The 22830-nt window shown below is 42.8% G+C and overlaps 1 protein-coding gene across 5 annotated transcripts in view; it reads left to right on the top strand.

The window, feature by feature from the left end:
- The window catches only part of rufy2 (RUN and FYVE domain containing 2), a 60459-nt gene that overhangs the window by 28486 nt on the left and 9143 nt on the right, over positions 1 to 22830 (top strand). For 3 of the 5 annotated variants that reach the window (XM_061880014.1, XM_061879997.1, XM_061880006.1), the window contains 3 exons: positions 10341 to 10415; positions 12489 to 12586; positions 22645 to 22764. In XM_061880014.1, the coding sequence (XP_061735998.1) occupies positions 10341 to 10415; positions 12489 to 12586; positions 22645 to 22764 (293 nt within the window). Of the gene's footprint in view, positions 1 to 10340; positions 10416 to 12488; positions 12587 to 16891; positions 22625 to 22644; positions 22765 to 22830 lie in introns of those variants that run through there. The other 2 variants (XM_061880022.1, XM_061880031.1) reach the window with 1 other exon arrangement.

The following is a 22830-nucleotide window of genomic DNA, read 5'->3' as shown; positions in this document are numbered from 1 at the left end:
GCTGCACTGTAAGAAATTTCACCGTTTAATTACAGTAACCTACTGGCAGCTAATGGTTCCAGTATAAAACTGTTTTTCTACAGCACACATACTGTGATTTATCACTACAGTATATTACTGTAAAAGGTATCACAGTACTGTGCTGTATCAAATATACGCTTCACAGTTTAGCGGCATTACACTCGTATTTCAGTGTATCTACTGTAATATGCATGACAGTTAATTACAGTAAAATAATTGTAAGCACTATAGACTGAGCTTTACAGTATAATGCCACTAGAAGTTAATAAGTTGAACTTTTAATTTTTCAAAATCAAAACCTCTGCAATCTGCTGGCATAAAAATTACTGGAGAAATGGCCTTGCAAGTTAATGCTTTTATTAACCAATTATTTTTAAGCGCATCAAACACATTCAATGTACATTGAGTGCATTCTTCTTTTTTTCAGTGAAGCATTTTAACATTTAGAACAATGTTAAGCAACTTTAGCATCAGAACAGTCCATAGAACTAGATAATCAAAATGAAAATGTCCATTTAGATATCCTCCCACCAGGACACACCCAAACCCCCAAACATAGTGCCTCTGTTGCACCATCCGAGAGAGCACACACATTTTAAATTAACATTTAAAACAATGTTAAGCAACTCCTGCAATCGGAACAAACGATGGCATCAGAGAACGTGGTTCCTACATCCAGATAACGATCAAAACGCTCAAAATGAAAATGTCCATTTGGATATGATGTAAACACCCCCCCGCCCCCACACACACCTCCATACATAGTGCTTCTGCTTCACCGTCAGAGAGGGCACACACATTTTCAAAGAACATTTTTAACATTTAGAACAAAAGAAGTTGGGATCATGTGCAATAGAAAAATTTGTAAAACAAAACTGAACTGCACAATTTACTAAACTAACTGAACATGAGATACCCAGTGTTCAGTGGTCGGGCAACATAAAGCCCCACCAAAGTCTGTGAGAATTTTTATAAGGGTGGCTACGTGAGGATTTACTGTTGCTGCCTTTTTCTGGACCAGCTTCCTGGTCTTCTTGGACACCACCTTTCCCTGGCTAGCCTTTGTTCCCCTCTCAGGGTTAATGCCGATGATTCGCCTAAAAAACAGAGAAAGCATATAAGATATTCTGTCGTGATTGAAGATTACTTGCAGTCGATACAGAACTCCCCTCACATTGTTAATTTATGAATATGCACTGCACAAATATTCATATCAATTTTAGGATATATGTGAGCCTATACCATAACCACAGCTATAGATGAGTGAATGCTCTAAAACCCATTAAGACAAATTCAGAGAGGAAGGCAATGCTAAAACCTCCCAAATCCCTCTCTCTATTTAAGTATTTCTCTCTGTCTATCTTTTGCCATCTGTTGATAGCACATTTATAATTCCTTCATTGGCATGGATACTTCTTTGACACGTTTACATATTTACCTCTGCCTAGGAGGTTATGTTTTTGTTGATGTTAGTGGATTTGCAAAATTTGGAAACAGCTCAAACGGATTTTGTTCATATATTCGCACAAGGTGGGTATCCAGATAAAGAACTCCTCTCTGAGCTGCAACTTTATCGTGGTAGAGGAGTTTGCGTGTCCCAATGATCCTAGGAGCTATGTTGTCCGGGGGCATAAATCCCCCTGGTAGGGTCTCCCAAGGCAAACAGGTTCTAGGTGAGGGATCAGACAAAGAGCAGCTCGAAGACCTTTATGAAGAAGAAAAAGCATGGACCCAGACTTACCTCGCCCGGACGCGGGTCACCGGGGCCCCCCTCTGGAGCCAGGCCCGGAGGTGGGGCACGATGGCGAGCGCCTGGTGGCCGGGCCTGTTCCCATGGGGCCCGGCCGGGCACAGCCCGAAGAGGCAACGTGGGTCACCCCTCCAATGGGCTCACCACCCATAGCAGGAGCCATAGAGGCCGGGTGCAATGTGAGCTGGGCGGCAGCCAAAGGCAGGGCACTTGGCGGTCCGATCCTCGGCTACAGAAGCTAGCTCTTGGGACGTGGAACGTCACGTCACTGGGGGGGAAAGAGCCTGAGCTAGTGCGCGAAGTCGAGAAATTCCGGCTGGATATAGTCGGACTCACTTCGACGCACAGCAAGGGCTCTGGAACCACTTCTCTCGAGAGGGATTGAACCCTCTTCCACTCTGGCGTTGCCGGCAGTGAGAGGCGACGGGGTGGGGTGGCAATTCTTGTTTCCCCCCGGCTCAAAGCCTGTACGTTGGAGTTCAACCCGGTGGACGAAAGGGTAGCCTCCCTCCGCCTTCGGGTGAGAGGACGGGTCCTGACTGTTGTTTGTGCTTATGCACCAAACAGCAGTTCAGAGTACCCACCCTTTTTGGGAACACTCGAGGGAGTATTGGAAAGTGCTCCCCCCGGGTGATTCCCTTGTCCTACTGGGAGACTTCAACGCTCACGTTGGCAACGACAGTGAAACCTGGAGAGGTGTGATTGGGAAGAATGGCCGCCCGGATCTGAACCCGAGTGGTGTTTTGTTATTGGACTTTTGTGCTCGTCACAGTTTGTCCATAACAAACACCATGTTCAAACATAAGGGTGTCCGTATGTGCACTTGGCACCAGGACACGCTAGGCCGCAGTTCCATGATCAACTTTGTAGTTGTGTCATCGGATTTGCGGCCTTATGTTTTGGACACTCGGGTGAAGAGAGGGGCGGAGCTTTCTACCGATCACCACCTGGTGGTGAGTTGGCTGCGATGGTGGGGGAGGATGCCGGACAGACCTGGGAGGCCCAAACGCATTGTGAGGGTCTGCTGGGAACGTCTGGCAGAGTCTCCTGTCAGACAAAGTTTCAATTCCCACCTGCGGAAGAACTTTGAACATGTCACGAGGGAGGTGCTGGACATTGAGTCCGAGTGGACCATGTTCCGCACCTCTATTGTCGAGGCGGCAGATCGGAGCTGTGGCCGCAAGGTAGTTGGTGCCTGTCGGGGCGGAAATCCTAAAACCCCTTGGTGGACACCAGCGGTGAGGGATGCCGTCAAGCTGAAGAAGAAGTCCTATCGGGTCCTTTTGGCTCATAGGACTCCGGAGTCAGTGGACAGGTACCGACAGGCCAAGCGGTGTGCAGCTTCAGCGGTCGCGGAGGCAAAAACTCGGACATGGGAGGAGTTCGGGGAAGCCATGGAAAACGACTTCCGGACGGCTTCGAAGCGATTCTGGACCACCGTCCGCCGCCTCAGGAAGGGGAAGCAGTGCACTATCAACACCGTGTATGGTGCGGATGGTGTTCTGCTGACCTCAACTGCGGATGTTGTGGATAGGTGGAAGGAATACTTCGAAGACCTCCTCAATCCCACCAACACGTCTTCCTATGAGGAAGCAGTGCCTGGGGAATCTGTGGTGGACTCTCCTATTTCTGGGGCTGTGGTCGCTGAGGTAGTTAAAAAGCTCCTCGGTCGCAAGGCCCCAGGGGTGGACGAGACCCGCCCGGAGTGCCTTAAGGCTCTGGATGCTGTGGGGCTGTCTTGGTTGACAAGACTTTGCAGCATCGCGTGGACATCAGGGGCGGTACCTCTGGATTGGCAGACCGGGGTGGTTGTTCCTCTCTTTAAGAAGGGGGACCGGAGGGTGTGTTCCAACTATTGTGGGATCACACTCCTCAGCCTTCCCGGTAAGGTTTATTCAGGTGTACTGGAGAGGAGGCTACGCCGGAGAGTCGAACCTCGGATTCAGGAGGCACAGTGTGGTTTTCGTCCTGGTCGTAGAACTGTGGACCAGCTCTATACTCTCGGCAGGGTTCTTGAGGGTGCATGGGAGTTTGCCCAACCAGTCTACATGTGCTTTGTGGACTTGGAGAAGGCATTCGACCGTGTCCCTCGGGAAGTCCTGTGGGGAGTGCTCAGAGAGTATGGGGTATCGGACTGTCTTATTGTGGCGATCCGTTCCCTGTACGATCAGTGCCAGAGCTTGGTCCGCATTGCCGGCAGGAAGTCGAACACATTTCCAGTGAGGTTTGGATTCCGCCAAGGCTGTCCTTTGTCACCGATTCTGTTCATAACTTTTATGGACAGAATTTCTAGGCGCAGTCAAGGCGGTGAGGGGTTCTGGTTTGGTAACCGCAGGATTAGGTCTCTGCTTTTTGCAGATGATGTGGTCCTGATGGCTTCATCTGACCGGGATCTTCAGCTCTGTGTGAAGTGTGAAGCGACCGGAATGAGAATCAGCACCTCCAAGTCCGAGTCCATGGTTCTCGCCCGGAAAAGAGTGGAATGCCATCTCCGGGTTGGGGAGGAGACCCTGCCCCAAGTGGAGGAGTTCAAGTACCTTGGAGTCTTGTTCACAAGTGAGGGAAGAGTGGATTGTGAGATCGACAGGCGGATCGGTGCGGCGTCTTCAGTAATGCGGACGTTATACCGATCCGTTGTGGTAAAGAAGGAGCTGAGCCGGAAGGCAAAGCTCTCAATTTACCGGTCGATCTACGTTCTCATCCTCACCTATGGTCATGAGCTTTGGGTCATGACCGAAAGGATAAGATCACGGGTACAAGCGGCCGAAATGAGTTTCCTCCGCCGTGTGGCGGGGCTCTCCCTTAGAGATAGGGTGAGAAGCTCTGCCATCAGGGAGGAACTCAAAGTAAAGCCGCTGCTCCTTCACATCGAGAGGAGCCAAATGAGGTGGTTCGGGCATCTGGTCAGGATGCCACCCGAAGGCCTCCCTAGGGAGGTGTTTAGGGCACGTCCAACCGGTAGGAGGCCACGGGGAAGACCCAGGACACGTTGGGAAGACTATGTCTCCCGGCTGGCCTGGGAACGCCTCGGGATCCCCCGGGAAGAGCTAGACGAAGTGGCTGGGGAGAGGGAAGTCTAGGTTTCCCTGCTTAGGCTGTTGCCCTCGCGACCCGACTTCGGATAAGCAGAAGATGATGGATGGATGGATGATGGATGTTAGATTTTGGTGGAAACCCGGATCACTGTCTGGATCCAGTATTTTCTTTTTAAGGATTCTGTCAGAGACCCCACTGTTATAAGCTGTGATAGAGGCTAAGAGCCAGGAGTAGTCCCCAGCGCACTATAAAATAATTTCCTACCTAAAGTCATATCTGGACACACCAAAATATCGGTGCCAGTGACCCTATTGTGGTGGTCTGCACTCTTCACATGCTTTTCTAGTTTGTTATGTAGTGTTTTGGAAACTTACCTACTGTAATACAACTTAATCCGTTGTAATGCATGCCAAAACAAAAACCAAAAGGCAGGGTATCAAAAGAGGGAGGGCAGAGACGGATTCATTTTCTTCACTTGGCTTTATGTCCATTTCAAAGCACAACCCGCCTCATTTTGGTAACCATGTTGGTCGACTGGATTGTTCAGACCGGTTGGAACAAGTTGCACAAAGATGAGGTAGCTGTGGTTTGAGATGCTGATATGTTTGACAGACTTAGGTCTGGTGGCCAAAAAGAATTACTCTAGATCAAAAAACATTTAATGTGGTAATAATTCATTCACTCTGAATCCAGCATCACACTTTGGATGAACATGCCATCTTCAACTTGCTATCAAAAGAAATATTTGTAATAAGAAGGTCCACAAAGGAACAGAAGAGTCATTGATTTAAGGCACAAAATTGGGGAAATGACATGTAAAATTCCTGAACAGAGGTGAGAAAAGGGGCAAAATATCCTAACAGTATTTAACAGTATCAAGAGGATTTACCTTTGAACAAATTCCAATGTCCGATCACCTTCCTCTTGGTATTCCAAGTTAAACACATAGTAGGTGGCAAGAAGGGCAGCAAGCCTTTAGATGAAGCTAGGTTGGACGCCTTCGCAGATGACATCACCTTCCATGCTGGTCATCTAACGTTTTATTGTGACTTTGTCACCAGCAAGTGGAACAGTCAAGAAATACAGTTTATGTTCCTAAACAGTATCCAATATGGGTAGCATTTTAAAGTTATTTTGTATGGCCACCTTACACCCAAAAATATATCGCTTTCTCTTTACTCTGTTTACATCTAGTCTCCCAAGGCAGTGTTTCTCAACCTTTTTTCAGTGATGTACCCCCTGTGGACATTTTTTTAATTCAAGTACCCCCTAATCAGAGCAAAGCATTTTTGGTTGAAAAAAAGAGATAAAGAAGTAAAATATAGCACTTTGTCATCAGTTTCTGATTTATAAAATTGTATAACAGTGCAAAATATTGCTCATTTGTAGTGGTCTTTCTTGAACTGTTTGGATTACAAAGATACAAAAAAAAAAAATTTTTGAAAAATAAACAAGTGATTCAAGTATAAATACAAATTTCTACACATAGAAATAATCATCAACTTAAAGTGCCCTCTTTGGGGATTGTAATAGAGATCCATCTGGATTCATGAACTTAATTCTAAACATTTCTTCACAAAAAAAGTTATCTTTAACATCAATATTTATGGAACATGTCCACAAAAATCTAGCTGTCAACACTGAATATTGCATTGTTGCATTTCTTTTCTCAGTTTATGAATTTACATTCATATTTTGTTGAAGTATTATTCAATAAAAACTGTGATGAGGTGGCGACTTGTCCAGGGTGTACCCGTCTTCCGCCCGATTGTAGCTGAACTAGGCACCAGTACCCCCCGAGACCCCAAAGGGAATAAGCGGTAGAAAATGGATGGATGGATTATTCAATAAATATATTTATAAAGGATTTTTGAATTGTTGCTATTTTTAAAATATTTAAAGAAAAATCCCACATACCCTTTGGCATACCTTCAAGTACCCCCAGGGGTAAGCGCACCCCCATTTTAGAACCACTGTCCTAAGGCACTGGTTCTCAAATGGGGGTACGTGTACCCCTGGGGGTACTTGAAGGTATGCCAAAGGGTATGTGGGATTTAAAAAAAAAACTTTCTAGAAATAGCAACAATTCAAAAAATCCTTTAGAAATATATTTATTGAATAATAATTCAACAAAATATGAATGTAAGTTCATAAACTGTGAAAATAAATGCAACAATGCAATATTCAGTGTTGACAGCTAGATTTTTTTTGTGGACATGTTCCATAAATATTGTTTATGTTTAAAACATTATTTTTTTGTGAAGAAATGTTTAGAATGAAGTTGATGAATCCAGATGGATCTCTATTACAATCCTGAAAGAGGGCACTTTAAGTTTATGATTACTTCTATGTGTAGAAATCTTTATTTATAATTGAATCACTTGTTTATTTTTCATCAAGTTTTTAGTTTTTTCTATATCTTTTTTTTCCAAATAGTTCAAGAAAGACCACTACAAATGAGCAATATTTTGCACTGTTATACAATTTAATGAATTGGAAACTGATGACATAATGCTGTATTTTACTTCTTTAATCCTATTTTTTTCAACCAAAAATGCTTTGCTCTGATTAGGGGGTACTTGAATTAAAAAAATTTCACATGGGGTACATCACTGAAAAAAGGTTAAGAACCACTGTCCTAAGGTGTACTGCTGCAAATCATTACTTTCCAATGTTCGAAATGACAAAAACAACAATGATACAAATACATCTAAAGGAGAGCATAATGTACATATGTTTAGGACAAACAGACTTATGTTCTGCGCTCCATGAGACACTTACCTAGCAGTATCAGTCGTGGACTGGTCGGGAGGGTCAGTGTCCGCTCCACATCGCCTGCAGTGGCAGACATCTGTAGAAAAAATAGGTCACCATGATGACTTGTGACAAAATATAACATGGCAGTTTGGACCATCATTTAATTAAAATTCAAGAATGCATAGTGCTAAACTTACATCTGCAAGGAGTATCAGTGCACCTCTTCTTTCATCAAAATAGGCCATCAACAGCTGGATGATATGAAGAGTCAACTCCCCATCTTCATCCACAGGAAGGGTAGACTGAGCATTATGGTTCATAGCTTTTTTTCTCAAATACAGCTATACTCAGTCAGGGAAAGCACACTTAAACGATGCATTGGGCATAAAACTATGACTTTGCATGTGTCTAACATACGCAAACACATTGCTGCAAGTTGTAGCACATATGTTGCAAGTTATCTTTTTTTTATAATCACGCTGACAAAAATGACGAAAACTTACCTATGTGATGCTGTGTGGCGCTATGTAATTTTGTACATTATAAATATATGTATATAAAGCAATTCTAACAGAAAATGACACATCAAGGTACAAGTGACCTTAACTGCACGGGAATTACCTTGTTATCAAAAAGAGACCAGTAGGATGGATGTAGCTCCGGCGGCCAGGTGATCGTGTAGCTGGAGGTGGATCGTCCATCCATGAGTACTTGGCAACTTCAGACTAGTTAAGATGTGCGGAATGATACTTGAATATCAATAAAAAGGAGTGCCAGATCTTAATGCTCTAAAATTGAATTTCAAATCAAAATGTTGATACTTTGATCGTACATGTTTTGAGGTAAAAATATCAACAGCAACACAATGGGAAGTACTATTGAAATCTTGTATAAATGACACGGTTTAGTTGGAACTACTTTTTCTTCCGCCTGGGTACGTGTTATGCGTGAAAGCAGCAGACAGCGCGAAAAGGAGCTCGGTCTGACAATTGTGGGCGGACCCAAGAAACAAGTCTGGAAAAATACTGTATTATACTGTAGGTTGTGCAGTAGCTTACTGTTGGTCGATATTTTTTGTAAAATGCAACACAAAAAACAGTACTTAACTGCATTTAAGAAGAACAGTATATAACTGTGATTTTTTTTTTGTATTTTTACAGTAATTTTTTACAGTGTGTACATCAAGCAAGAATGGTAAATAATTCCACTTTCAAAGCTTCAACAATTAGTTTCCTCAACTCCCAAACGTTTGAGTGTTGTTAAAAGAAAATGTGATGTAACACAGTGGTGAACAAGCCCTTTGCCAACCACTTTGGCACGTGTTGCAGCCATTAAATTGTAAGTTAATTATCGTTTGCAAAAAAAAAACAAGTTTATGAGTTTGAACATCAAATATCTTGTCTCTGTAGTGCATTCAATTGAATATGGGTTGAAAAGGATTTGCAAATCATTGTATTCCGTTTATATTTACATCAAACACAATTTCCCAACTCATATGGAAACGGGGTTTGTATTTGCGCCGCCTCTAACAGTAAATATCACTGAGAAATGGTAGGGACACGCTAACAGCAAATTAAGTAACGGTATCAACGATCATGTTTGGTTTCGCCGTCTTTTTGTCTAACTGTGGATTCTCTGCATAGAGTGAGAAGAGAAACTAATACCTAATCAGTGGCCTTGTGGTTAGAGTGTCCGCCCTGAGATCGGTAGGTTGTGAGTTCAAACCCTGGCCGAGTCATACCAAAGACTATAAAAATGGGACTCATTACCTCCCTGCTTGGCACTCAGCATCAAGGGTTGGAATTGGGGGTTAAATCACCAATAATGATTCCCGGGCGCAGCCACCGCTGCTGCTCACTGCTGTCCTCAGGTAAAATGCAGAGGACACATTTCACCACACCTCGTGTGGGTATGACAATCATTGGTACTTAAACTTTAACTTTAACTTGATTTATCAAGTCAATAGCAGAAACTTGTCTTTTAGTTTTGTTGGTTTTAATGCAGACAGTGCAGCAACATCCTAAAACTTTCAATGTGTCAGTTTAACTTGTAGCTTCCCAAATTAATCTGTGTAGTGTTCAGTAGCTTGTCCCAATACAAGAGGATAGAGAAAAATAAGGAGCTTATTGACTATGGCGCGGACTACAATGGCGGATGCGCACACATTTTCCGGACTTTCGCAGATACACACAACAGCAGATGCCAGTAGGTAAGAAAAGTTGTTTTTTCATAATATTGTGAAACAAATAGCCAAACAATGTCTCTTAATAGGTTCCGTTTTTGGGTCCTTATACACACACCACAATAATACCCGTGTGTTGAAGCACAGTAAGTCTGACTGCGATTGCCGTAATGCTCCGAGTTCCATCAAGCGGTGCGGCCTTATAGCTTACCAATGTCGTACTAAAACACTTTGACAGATTTTTGAGCATTCTAAATTCTATATTCTCAATATATTCTGGGCTTGCTTTCTTATGGGTACTTGCTAACGTCATGTATATTATTGAACAGAGTTCAACCTGCAGTCCACACTTTTGTGTGTGACTGACATCTACTGGTCACACTTATCATTACACCATGTACCCAAAAAATGCTTCGAAGTCAGTAAGCACAACCAGAATTAATCCATACATTAGGCGCACTGGATTATAGGGCGCACTGTCAATTTTTGAGAAAAGGAAAGGATTTTAATGTTGCCTTATAGTCTAAAAAATACTGTACCGGTAAATACATTTTGTTTGTACTTATTTGTGCAACTGTTCTGCACCATTAACAGGACACACTGATTGGGTTGAGACACCAACTGGATGAGGTCAAAGCCATCAATGTAGAGATGTACCAGAAGATGCAGGTATGCTACACACATGAGTGGATGAATGAAGCACAGCTGCCAACTTTTACGGATTCTCCAGAACTCTTCCGGGAATTGAACTTGTCTTTTGAATTAAAAAAAACTCCCGGATTGCGTTTTTGTGAGGCTAAAAAATACTCAAGTTTGTCAGTCAAATTGTGTAAATAACAACATAAATATTGTGTCAATGTGGTATGTTATTTCTGTGATCGAAGCAGAATTACAGACAAGCATAAAAAAAATACTTTTTGACTAAACAGTATTGTTCATTTGATGAAATTAAAACATAAACGTCTTGCATTACATGTACAAAATTTAATAAAATACACACGCTAAAAGTCTGGCCCGTAGGTCTTTAGCTTTCTGAAAATATGACTCCCATAACAGTTTTTTTGAATACTCAGTAAAACGAAAATTACATATATCCTGATTATCTTTTTGTGTTTTATAATGTTTTTGAAATGTAAACTGATGTGTCTGGTTAGTTTTTATTACAACATGAACTTTTGTATCCGTAACACAGGTATATAATTAATTCTAAAACTCCCATACACAATAAGTTTAATATCAGATGCATTACAAGTGCATATTATTATTATTATTATTATTAAATATTAAGATTCTGTTAGAAATGTAAATAGTGGGGGAGGCAACTATTTAACTCTACAGCTGGATTTTAAGATAAAATAGAGATGCAGTACTAAGTTCTAAGTTAAAAAAAAATCAAAACTAAACATTATGGTCACTTATTTACTAATATGAGGGGGTTGGAGGAAGCTCTACAAGATTGCCCATCCATCCATCCATCCATCCATCTTCTTCCGCTTATCCGAGGTCGGGTCGTGGGGGCAACAGCCTAAGCAGGGAAACCCAGACTTCCCTCTCCCCAAGCACTTCGTCTAGCTCTTCCCGGGGGATCCCGAGGCGTTCCCAGGCCAGCCGGGAGACATAGTCTTCCCAACGTGTCCTGGGTCTTCCCCGTGGCCTCCTACCGGTTGGAAGTGCCCTAAACACCTCCCCAGGAAGGCGTTCGGGTGGCATCCTGACCAGATGCCCGAACCACCTCATCTGGCTCCTCTCGATGTGAAAGAGCAGCGGCTTTACTTTGAGTTCCTCCCGGATGGCAGAGCTTCTCACCCTATCTCTAAGGGAGAGTCTCGCCACACGGCGGAGGAAATTCATTTCGGCCGCTTGTACCCATGATCTTATCCTTTCGGTCATGACCCACAGCTCATGACCATAGGTGAGGATGGGAACGTAGATCGACCGGTAAATTGAGCGCTTTGCCTTCCGGCTCAGCTCCTTCTTCACCACAACGGATCGGTACAACGTCTGCATTACTGAAGACGCTGCACCGATCCGCCTGTCGATCTCACGATCCACTCTTCCCCCACTCGTGAACAAGACTCCTAGGTACTTAAACTCCTCCACTTGGGGCAGGGTCTCCTCCCCAACCCGGAGATGGCATTCCACCCTTTTCCGGGTGAGAACCATGGACTCGGACTTGGAGGGGCTGATTCTCATTCCGGTCGCTTCACACTCGGCTGCGAACCGATCCAGTGAGAGCTGAAGATCCCGGTCAGATGAAGCCATCAGGACCAAATCATCTGCAAAAAGCAGAGACCTAATCCTGCAGTCACCAAACCGGAACCCCTCAACGCCTTGACTGCGTCTAGAAATTCTGTCCATAAAAGTAATGAACAGAATCGGTGACAAAGGACAGCCTTGGCGGAGTCCTCCAAAAGAGAGGAACCACCACCCCGGTCTGCCAATCCAGAGGTACCGCCCCCGATGTCCACGCGATGCTGCAGAGTCTTGTCAACCAAGACAGTCCCACAGCATCCAGAGCTTTAAGGAACTCCGGGCGGACCTCATCCACCCCTGGGGCCTTGCCACCAAGGAGCTTTTTAACTACCTCAGCGACCTCAGCCCCAGAAATAGGAGAGTTCACCACAGATTCCCCAGGCACTGCTTCCTCATAAGATTGCAAACACCAAAATATTGGCCGCTATATTATAAAGGGAAATGTTTGTCTTCTGTCAGACTTTTAAGTCTAGAATTCCTGTCTTGTAGTCCTCTGACGAGGAGATGAAGAAGAAGAACAACATGATCAGCCGTCTGGAGGAAAAGACCAATCAGATCACTGCAACTATGAAGCAGCTGGAGCAGAGGTGAGCAACATTTGCTGTCCTGACCATGCATTAACTAATCAGCACGGGAAAGTCATTCATCCTCTTCTATCTCCTCAATTATTTTAGTGTATTAAAGCTTGTAAATAATAATGCAGTCACAAAATAATCTTCGTAACAAATGTGACTAATAAAATAATTTATCTTAGGGGTGTCCAAAGTGTGGCCCAGTGGCCATTGCGATCGGTATTTTATTGGCCTCGACACACTACAGACACGTCCCGGAACTAAACACAAATAAAAAAATGGAGCCGGCTCATATCCCCCTAAAAATGGGACCTGATAAACAAAATATTCGACAACCTGTGTGTCTCACTTAGAGGTGGCAATCTTTGGGAACTTCACAATTCTATTATGATTACGATTCAAGCGCCATGATTCGATTAAAAACGATTATTAATGCATTTGTTTTTGTTTCACTATATATGCCTTTATCACTTGCCACTTAAAAAATATATATATTTGGAATAAGAAGCAGTAAATTAACTCCCACATTTATTAAATTCATGAAAATGAAAAGGTGCCGGTATAATCTCTTGCTGAGTTGGCTTGCTCCAATCAGACACATTTTAAAACTGTCTGCATTGCTTTTTTTTTTTTTTACAAATAATTTGATTATCGATTATTGACGTGTAGTAATCGATTCTATAATCGACCACAGAGCTTTCCTCCAGAAGGTCTTATCTTTGTCCATGTGATGTCAGATGAAACAAAAATGTAGATGTTTGGCCACAATACCCAGCAAAATGTTTGGAGCACAAACAGTGAGGCCTTCAATCTCAGGAACACCATTACCTACCGTCAAGAATGGTGGTGGTAGTTTTTTGCACTGTGCCTGTTTTGCTGCCGATAGAACTGGTGCTTTACAGAGAGTAAATGGGACAATTGAAAAGGAGCATTACCTCCAAATTCTTCAGGACAACCTAAAATCATCAGCCCGGAGGTTGGGTCTTGGCCGCAGTTAGGTGTTCCAACAGGACAATGACCCCAAACACACGTCAACAGTGGTAAAGGAATGGATAAATCAGGCTAGAATTAAGGTTTAAAATGGCCTTTCCAAAGTCCTGACTTAAACATGTGGACAATGCTGAAGAAACAAGTCCAGAAAACCAATTAATTTAGCTAAACTGCACCAATATTGTCAAGAGGAGTGGTCAAAAATTCAATCAGAAGCTTGTGGATGACTACCAAAAGCGCCTAATTGCAGTGAAACTTGCCAAGGGACATGTAACCAAATATTAACATTGTTGATGTATGTATACTTTTGAACCAGAAAATTTGGTCATATTTTCAGTAGACCCATAATAAATACATTAAAAAAAACTTCCTGAATGTTTTTGTGACCAAGTATGTGCTCCAATCACTTGGTCACAAAAAAATAAGAGTTGTAGAAATTATTGAAAACTCAAGACAGCCATGACACTATGTTCTTTACAAGTGTATGTAAACTTTGACCACAACTATATATATATATATATATATATGAAACAGACTTTTTTGTTAACATGGTAAGGTGTTCAATAAAAAATACAAGCATGTTTAATACTTGTATCATGTTGTAATTGTATGCATGTTCAAAATAAACTCAAACCATACCCATAACATAAAATTCCTTTCTTTCATGAAGACAAAAATATAAGTTGGTGTATTACCTGATTCTGATGACGTTCATTGATTGGAATCAGACACTATTCACAGATGTGCTGATAACTTCCACATTTTCAAATTTATATTGTGGAGGTGAAAAAGTCCTCATTTTTGTCCAATACCACATGATGGTTTGTTTTTGACATTATATTTGTCCAGTTTCCATATTTCTTTACACACTTTACAAGAACTAAATTGACAGGAAACTCCGTAGCTTCTTAGCTTGTGTGCACCAGCTTTTTGGGATTCTTATTTTGGTAGCGCTGGTAGGATGGAGCAGGACTTTTATTGTGAAGACAAGAACTGTGCGGCCGGTCTTTAGGCTCTTGATGGCATGTACGGCGCGATAGTCTGTTGAACTATAAAGTGTTTCTCGCCATCCTGTCAGTCGTTTTTTTTTTCATAATACTGATCTCACAAGATTCTTGGGTGCTGCGAATGTCAATCAATTGACAAAATTGACGATTGCTAATTTTTAGATCTAGTTTTTTAATGCCTGACTGGTAATCGACTGACACACCCCTCCGCAATTGACCGGTAGCTAAAAATCTACGTAATGGGCACCCCTGTTGTATTGTTTTTAGTATCTCTAGTGTACTGAATTGGCTTTTTTACAGGAAGTTTTAGTTCCTACAACAAAGGCCTTGTTCACACTGCAGGTCAATTTAGATTTTTTCGTCCATGTGCGACCTGTATCAGATTTGTTTTTGTCAGTGTGAACAGTGCAATTCCGTATTTTTCATATCCGACCCAGGCCTCTTTGTATGTGGAACTAAATCGGATATGTAAACGATGCGTCCTCAATGTTAACGCTCCCGCACTCAGGTCGCATTCATCTGACCAGAACCTCATCATAAAACAATAGATATCGTAATTATTCGGCAAATTACGGTTATAAAATAATAAATTGATAACCGAGCAGAAAACAAGTAAAAACAACATGCTTAAGGAACTCACTGGAAAGTTCCACCACTACTGTCTCAAACTGCTCTTCAAGCAGTCATCGAAGCAAAATATCCTGTAAAACTGTGAGAGCCAAAATACTTAGAATTAGAGTTGTGTTTACCTTTATAAACACTGCATTGTAGCTGAGATAGGCGCCAGCGCCCCCCCGCGACCCCAAAAAAGGGAATAAGCGGTAGAAAATGGATGGATGGATGGAACACTGCAGTGCATGCAATGTCATGTCCGCATACAGGTAATGTTGCATTCACATTAGAAATAAAAAAAATTTGTAATGTGGACTGCCACATAAAAAGATCGGATTTGACAAAAAAATCTGAATTTGATATCTGACCCTGCAGTGTAAATAAATGAAATAAAAACACAAAACAATATGATTTAAAGGTCATGCTTCGAAGTCCGGCTGAAAACTTTATAATCCACTGTAAATACCAAGCATACGAAATTTCCGCGAAAACGCCTAAATCTGCGTTTTTAAAAATCCATGTTTGCGTCAGTACTGTTTTTTATTCTTGCCTAAACGTTGCACTGAATTTCAGGACAGGGAAACAAAACAAGCTTGCGATTTAGCATTATCTAGCTAGCTTACTTATTGTCGCCTGCTTTGCTCGCGAAGCCACAATTTTTCTGTACGTCGCCCTCTCTGGAAAAGGTTTGGACACCCTCTGTTTATCCAATTAATGCTATTTTATATTCAGGCAGTCCTGACTCTAACCTTGCAGAGAAGATCAGGAGGAAAATTATTTGGATCTTCATTCCAGTCACTAATTTCAGGGTTTCTCCCAAGGAAAAGGGCCACAAGTGTCCTATCACCTGTGACGGAATGACAAAGATTTCCTGAACTGAACAGCATTTTTCATGGCTGTATAACACAATCAAGTCATCTCTTTGCTCCCCTGAAACAATCCAAACGTTATCTCCAGTTAATATTAAATATTGATGTTCATTTTTAGACAATTTTGTTCGTCTCGGTTGTTTTGTTTGCTTGTAAAGGGAGAATGTTAATAGAGTACCATTAGATTGTCCAAGTGTACATAATGTTGTGGTCAGTGGGTCAATTCTACATTAAACAGCATTCACTGTCCCATTTAAGTATCTGTCTAGCGCTTACATTTGATTTCCTGGGAGAAATTAATGTTCATCTAAGCTAATTCAAAGAATGTCGACCACTGTATGATAGGTTTAGTTGGCTCAGCTTCTTGCAGCAGCTGTTTGCTTCATGAGAATTGTTCCTCACTGCATCCAACCTTAGTGGGCACCTCCCATACCTCTTTTCTTCTCTCCCAGTCACCCACCATTTAGTTTAAATTGCTCCATCATGTTTGTGATCGGTTTTGAATATTTTTCTCTGCTGCGACATTGTACTTAATTGTACTAATTTGACTCCTCATGTTTTTGCTGAGCTCAAAGACAACCAAAAGTTAATGAAGATGACAGTGTGAAAAATAAGGGCCACTCATTGTCTTACTGACAACTTCAGCACTTCTTGTCTTGAGTGTATTTAGGGCCAATTAGAATACTGATGTATTGACATCCTTTCTTCCTTCCTTCCTTTTATTTATTTTCCTTTTCCCCCTTCTTTCACCCTTTTTTCCTTTGCTTTTATGTCATGAATATCACCCATTGATCCATTTCTACCCACATTGCCTTGCGTTCGGTACCTGCTCCTTTGCGCAGTGATAAAGATCTGTTAAGTCAGACCAGAACATTGGCCATGTCGTTTGTCAAGTGTGCCAGCACAAACACTGAACACCAGTACAAGCTCGTCAAGGACATCTCCTTCTGAGCACAAATTCACACACAGGGATGGACTGGATGAATTAACACAATTTTATTTAAATAGTTCACCCTTTTTCTCTTTTTTGCCAACATGATTTTTGTGGGGCTGCAGTGGATTGCGCAGTTTGTAACCAACATATTGCCTCTCATTTTCTGTCATTGTCACCTACACCCTTTGTAATTCAAACACCTGTGAAAACACTCCAAATTTTACTTGAATATAGGCCTGGGCCGATAAAAAAAAAAATTGGTGGGCAATATATTCTCTGTCAGAATATTGCAGCTAAACAATATTATTTTCCTCACTATTTTTAAGACCAATGTAAGTACTAATGCAATCGTAGTACTTAATGATAATAATAATGCAAGCAACCCTTTTGAATGCAACAAACTTATTTCCTCTTCTGTATTTTTTAACTGGTAATTGGAAAGTCAGTAACTACAAGTATGCAAACATTAAAAATGCACTCTCAGTCTCTGTTAGCAAAAATTGCACTTAAATAAATTCTGAAGGGCTGTCTTTGACTAAGGATTTCAATAGTCGAATCTGATTTGTTAGATTTTGCCCAGAGTCGACTAGCAGTAAGTGGTGTGTTTTTTCTTTTAGGAAAAAAAATGATTGTGAAGATAGTGTATACTGACTGGTCAGGGGGTTTGGTGTCTATATAACATCACGTGATGTCCATATACAGCATTCCGTGATGTTTCGCTACCCCGACTTGTCTACATGCATAAGGTTCCCTTGCTGACCGCACTATGGACTAGACTCTCACATTATTGACTGTATCCGCTCGGCATCCATTGCACCAGTCCCTTCCAAAGTTTGTCCTTAAGCCCATTGGGTTGAGTTTTTCTTGCCCTAATGTGGGATCTGAGCCAAGGATGTCGTCGTGGCTTGTGCAGCCCTTTGAGACATTTGTGATTAAGGGCTGTATAAGTAAACTTTGATTGATTGATGTAAATCTAGCCCTTATGAGGTGATTCTTTCACCTTCTAAAACGAATACAGGCTTTCAATAAAGTGAACAAAACAGACAATTTTCAACTTTTTCCACATCAAAAAAAGCTAATAGACTCTGATACACAAACACAGTTTAGATTGGATTGATCGATTAGAGAGCAGGACGCCACAATTAGGTGGTCAGATTCCCATAGTTTGCACACTCGTCACAGGATTTACCGGGGGATATGTTCGGGTGCCTTTTCCAAGTCCACAAAACACATATTCACTGGTTGGGCCAATTCCCATGCACCCTCAAAGATCCTCCCGAGAGAATAGAGCTGGTCCACACTTCCACGACTGGGGTGAAAACCACACTGCTCCTCCTGAATCAGACATTTAATTATCCAGTATAGCCCCCTCTCCAGTACGCCTAAGTTGACCTTACCGGGAAAGCTGAGGAGTTTCATCCCGCGATAGTTGGAACACACCCTCCGGTTCCCCTTTTTAAAAAGAAAAATCACCACCCCAGTCTGCCCATCCAGAAAAAACGCCCCCGATGTCCACACAATGCTGAGAATCTCATCAAACAAGACAGCCCCACAGCACCCAGAGCCTTGAGGAACTCTGTGCAAATCTCAGCCTCCGAGAAGATTCTTAACTACCTCAGCAACCTCAGCTCCAGAAATAGGATAGCCCACCACAGAGTCCCCAGCCACTGCTTCCTCATTGGAAGACATTTAGGTGGCATTGAGGAGGTCTTCGAAGCATTCCTTCCACCAATCCACAACATCCTTAGTCCAGGTCAGCAGCGCACTAAGGATGGTGGTCCAAAATCGCTGCACATATGGACACCTTAATGTTTGAACATGGTGTTTGTTATGAATAATCTGTGACTATCACAAAAGTCTAGTAACAGAACACCACTCTGGTTTAGATTCGGGTGGCTGTTCCTCCCGCTCACGCTTCTTCAGGTTTCACTGTCGTTGCCAATGTGAGCGTTGAAGTCCCCCAGTAGAACAAGGGAATCATCTGAGGAAGCATTCTCCAGTACTCCCTGTAGGACTCCATTAAGGGCGGGTACTTAGAACCATTGTTTTGTGCGCAAGCACAAACAAGAGTCAGGAACCATCCCCCACCCGAAGGCGGAGGCAAACTACCATCTCGTCTACTGGGTTACACTCCAACGTACAGGCTCTGAGCCGCTGGGCAACAAGTATTGCCGACTCTAGCCAGTCTTTTCTCACAGCTGGCAAAGCCAAAATAGAAGAGAGTCCTGCCCCTGTCTAGAAGACTGGTTCCAGAGCCATTGCTGTGTGTCGAAATGAGACTGACTAGATCCAGCTGAAACTTCTCCACCTTGCGCACCAGCTCAGGCTTCTTTCCCACCAGCGAGGTGACGTTCCACGTCCCAAGAGCTAGTTTCTGTAGCCAAGGATCAGACCACCAAGGGCCCTGCTTTTGACTTCCACCCAGTTAACAAACCACCCAACCTCTATGGCCCCATGTATGGTTGGTGAGTCCTCTCCAGGCCCCATGGGGGCAGGCTTGACCACCAGGTGCTCGCCATCGAGCTTCACCTCCAGACCTGGCTCCCGAGGGGTGCCCCAGTGAGCTGCGCCTCTGCGAGGGAAAACTATGTTCCTGTTCTTGTCTGTTTGTAGAAGTCTTTGGGCTCCCTGTAGGATCAGTGTCAGAGCTTGTGCCGCATTGCAGGGAGTAAGTCAGACTTGTTTCCAGTGAGGGTTGAACTTTGTCATCAATATTGTTTACAACTTTTATGGACAGAATTTCTAGACGCAGTCTGGCGTTAAAGGGATTGGCTTTGGTGGCTGCAGGATTAGCTATCTGCTTTTTGAGGTTGATGTGGTCCTGCTGGCTTCATCTGGCCGTGATCTTAAGCTCTCACTGGATCAGTTCGCAGCTGAGTGTGAAGCGACTGGGATGAAAATGAGCAATTCCAAGTTCAAGTCCATGTTTTTTGCCGGGAAAGGGTTGAGTGCCATCTCCACATCAGGGTCTTGTTAATGAGTGAGGGAAGAATGGGTCGTAAGATCAACAGGCAGATTTGCAGTGATGCGAACCCTGCATCGAGCCGTCGTGGTGAAAAAGGAGCTGAGCCGGAAGGGAAAGCTCAATTTACCAGTCGATTTATGTTCCTATCTTCACATGTAGTCATGCGCTTTGGGTTATGACCAAAAAGACAAGATCACTGGTACAAGCGGCCGAGCTCAGAGTAAAGCCGCTCCTCCTCCACATCGAGAAGAGCCAGATGAGGTGGTTTGGGCATATGGTCGGCTGAATAAAGTAGCTGGGGAGAGAGAAGTCTGGGCTTCTCTACTTAGGCTGCCGCCCCTGCGACCTCACTTGGGATAAGCGGAAGAAGACGGATTGATGGAGATTGAATTGTTTAGTGAGGTCATCGGCTAAGACATCAAACTTGACTTATAGAAGTAGCAAAAGTGATAAAATTTCTATATGTGAACCTGCAGACGGACCTGCGTTTTTTTTCTCCATTAGTTTATAGACTAATCTTGCTCATTTTATTGAAAAAAAATATTACCATAATGGGACACTTGGCTTTGCAGTTATTTTCCCTCTTAATGTTTGTGACATTGCGTTGCTTCTCACCAATGAGGCTTTGTGGTTGGCATACGCTTGCAGTCTCACTTCCAACCACATAGACAAAGATTGTGGATGATAATAAGGTTCACTTCCTTCATTTCATTCTGCTATAAACAAATGCACTCAGGTGCTGAGAGGGGTGCAGAGTTAACTGTCTTTCACCTTTATTAGAAGTAAACGGCAAAGTAAACAAACCCATGGCAATTTGAGTTACTTTTCATTTGGTTGATTAATTGACTTATTATCGGCCGAGGCCTACTTCAATAGAATGTGTGAAAATCCCTTTGTCAATTGTTTTTTTCTTATAACTCATGCCTTATCTTTCTAGTAGTCACTTTACACATAAATACTGATTTTCAATAATGATTGAGCCCTGCCTTTGAGTTTATCTTGAACAGCCCGGTGGTTTCAGAAAAAAGTAAGTGGAAAATAATACTTTTGCCACTACAACTTGTGTCTGAGGGCTCTGTGGCCCCACACAACAGAGAAAGGACAACGTCAAATTGAAGGAACATACATTCTTTTTTTCGCTGCACAGTGCCTCTTTGACTCAGCTGAGCTCTACTTGCCTCAGTTTGGGGATAACAGCTTTCCCCTTCAAAACAGTAAGGTAATTAGAAAAACCTTGCCACCTTGAACACATGATTTAGAACAAAAACAATGAAGGAGACTCTTTTTATTCCCAGTGTGTTGGCCTTTGTAAGGAGAGGCAGGGTGATTACAGCTAAGGCACAGCAACAGAGTTGGCACGTGTGTTTATTTTTGTCATTTCTCATTGTGTATCAAACTGAGAGTGAGCAGCAGTGGTTTACATCACTTATAGTATAGTTTCTGCTCAGCAGATGCTAGAAATAGTACCCGGTAGTACCTTGAAACGTATTGTCAGTCGTGTCTTGGAGAGCCTAGTAGAGTCCAGTGCAATGGACAAGAGACAGAAGTCAGACTCTATTTAGTATCACTATCAGGATAATAAGACAAATCGGGATGTCAAAACTACAGGATTAATATAGATTAAAAATAAATTATATATAATTGTGATTACCGGTAGGCTTCACAGTGGAAGAGGGGATAGTGCATCTGCCTCACAATACGAAGGTCCTGAGTTGTCTGGGGTTCAAACCCGGGCTTGGGATCTTTCCGTGTGGAGTTTGCATGTCCTCCCCGTGAATGCGTGGGTTCCCTCCTGGTACTCTCTCTGGCTTCCTCCCACTTCCAAATACATGCACCTGGGGATAGGTAGATTGGCAACACTAAATTGGCCCTAGTGTGTGAATGTGAGTGTGAATGTTGTCTGTCTATCTGTGTTGGCCCTGCGATGAGGTGGCTACTTGTCCAGGGTGTACCCTGCCTTCCGCCCGATTGGAGCTGAGATAGGCACCAGCGCCCCCCGTGACCCCAAAGGGGAATAAGCGGTAGAAAATGAATGGATGGATGTGATTACAGGTAAACGAAATGAATCCCCAGCAACCCTGTGATTATTCTACCGGTAATTTGAAAATGTCGTTGTTTGGCAGCCCTAAATACCAGTTTATTCACATGTTAAATTGTAGATCAGTGTGCTGTATTAAATATGAAATTAAATAGGAAATGCATATACAGTGGTATGACAGCACAGTCTGTGGGATCAGGTGCTTATAGATCAATTTTATCTAAATTGATGAAGCTTGTTTAAACACCTTGACTGTCTTAGTTTCACGTCCAGGCGTAATATTGAGCGATGGAAACTAAAATTGATGGTTCTTATAAACTGTATATATAAAATACATCCTATAATGCCACTGTCGTTTACCACCTTGTCAATAAAGTTTGGTGTTTTGAAAGTGCTGGTATGTTTTGAAGTGGCTCATGTGAGGGCAGTGTAGATGTAAGTCACTTTTCCATCCAGTCTGGTTTATCATTTCTTTGCTCGTTTTTGTTTTTAGCATGTGTACCATCTTCATCCTTCCGCGCTGTTATCCACCCATCTTCTTTCCATGTCTTGCACATTCCTTTTGTTCTTTTTTTCCTTTTGCCTTCCTCCTCCTCACTCCTACACCAGTTATTTTCCCTCCATGGTCCTGAGTTTGTCCCTGGTTATAATGGTGCAGATTACAGGAGGCCGAGAGTCACCGCACGTCTGCTGAGGAAGGAACCAGGCGCTTCAAGATGGACTTCGCCAATAAGGCTGACAGCTTGCAGCGACAGATCGACCACCGAGAGAAGCAGCTGTAAGCTGAGCGACCACCATTAAACGCACGTGTCCTTGCTGTCTTAATGTTGTAAATTCCTTTGTG

The sequence above is a fragment of the Nerophis ophidion genome, linkage group LG02 (assembly GCF_033978795.1).
Source record: "Nerophis ophidion isolate RoL-2023_Sa linkage group LG02, RoL_Noph_v1.0, whole genome shotgun sequence".
Taxonomy (NCBI): Eukaryota; Metazoa; Chordata; class Actinopteri; order Syngnathiformes; family Syngnathidae; genus Nerophis; species Nerophis ophidion.
This window is presented reverse-complemented; position numbering and strand designations above follow the sequence as displayed.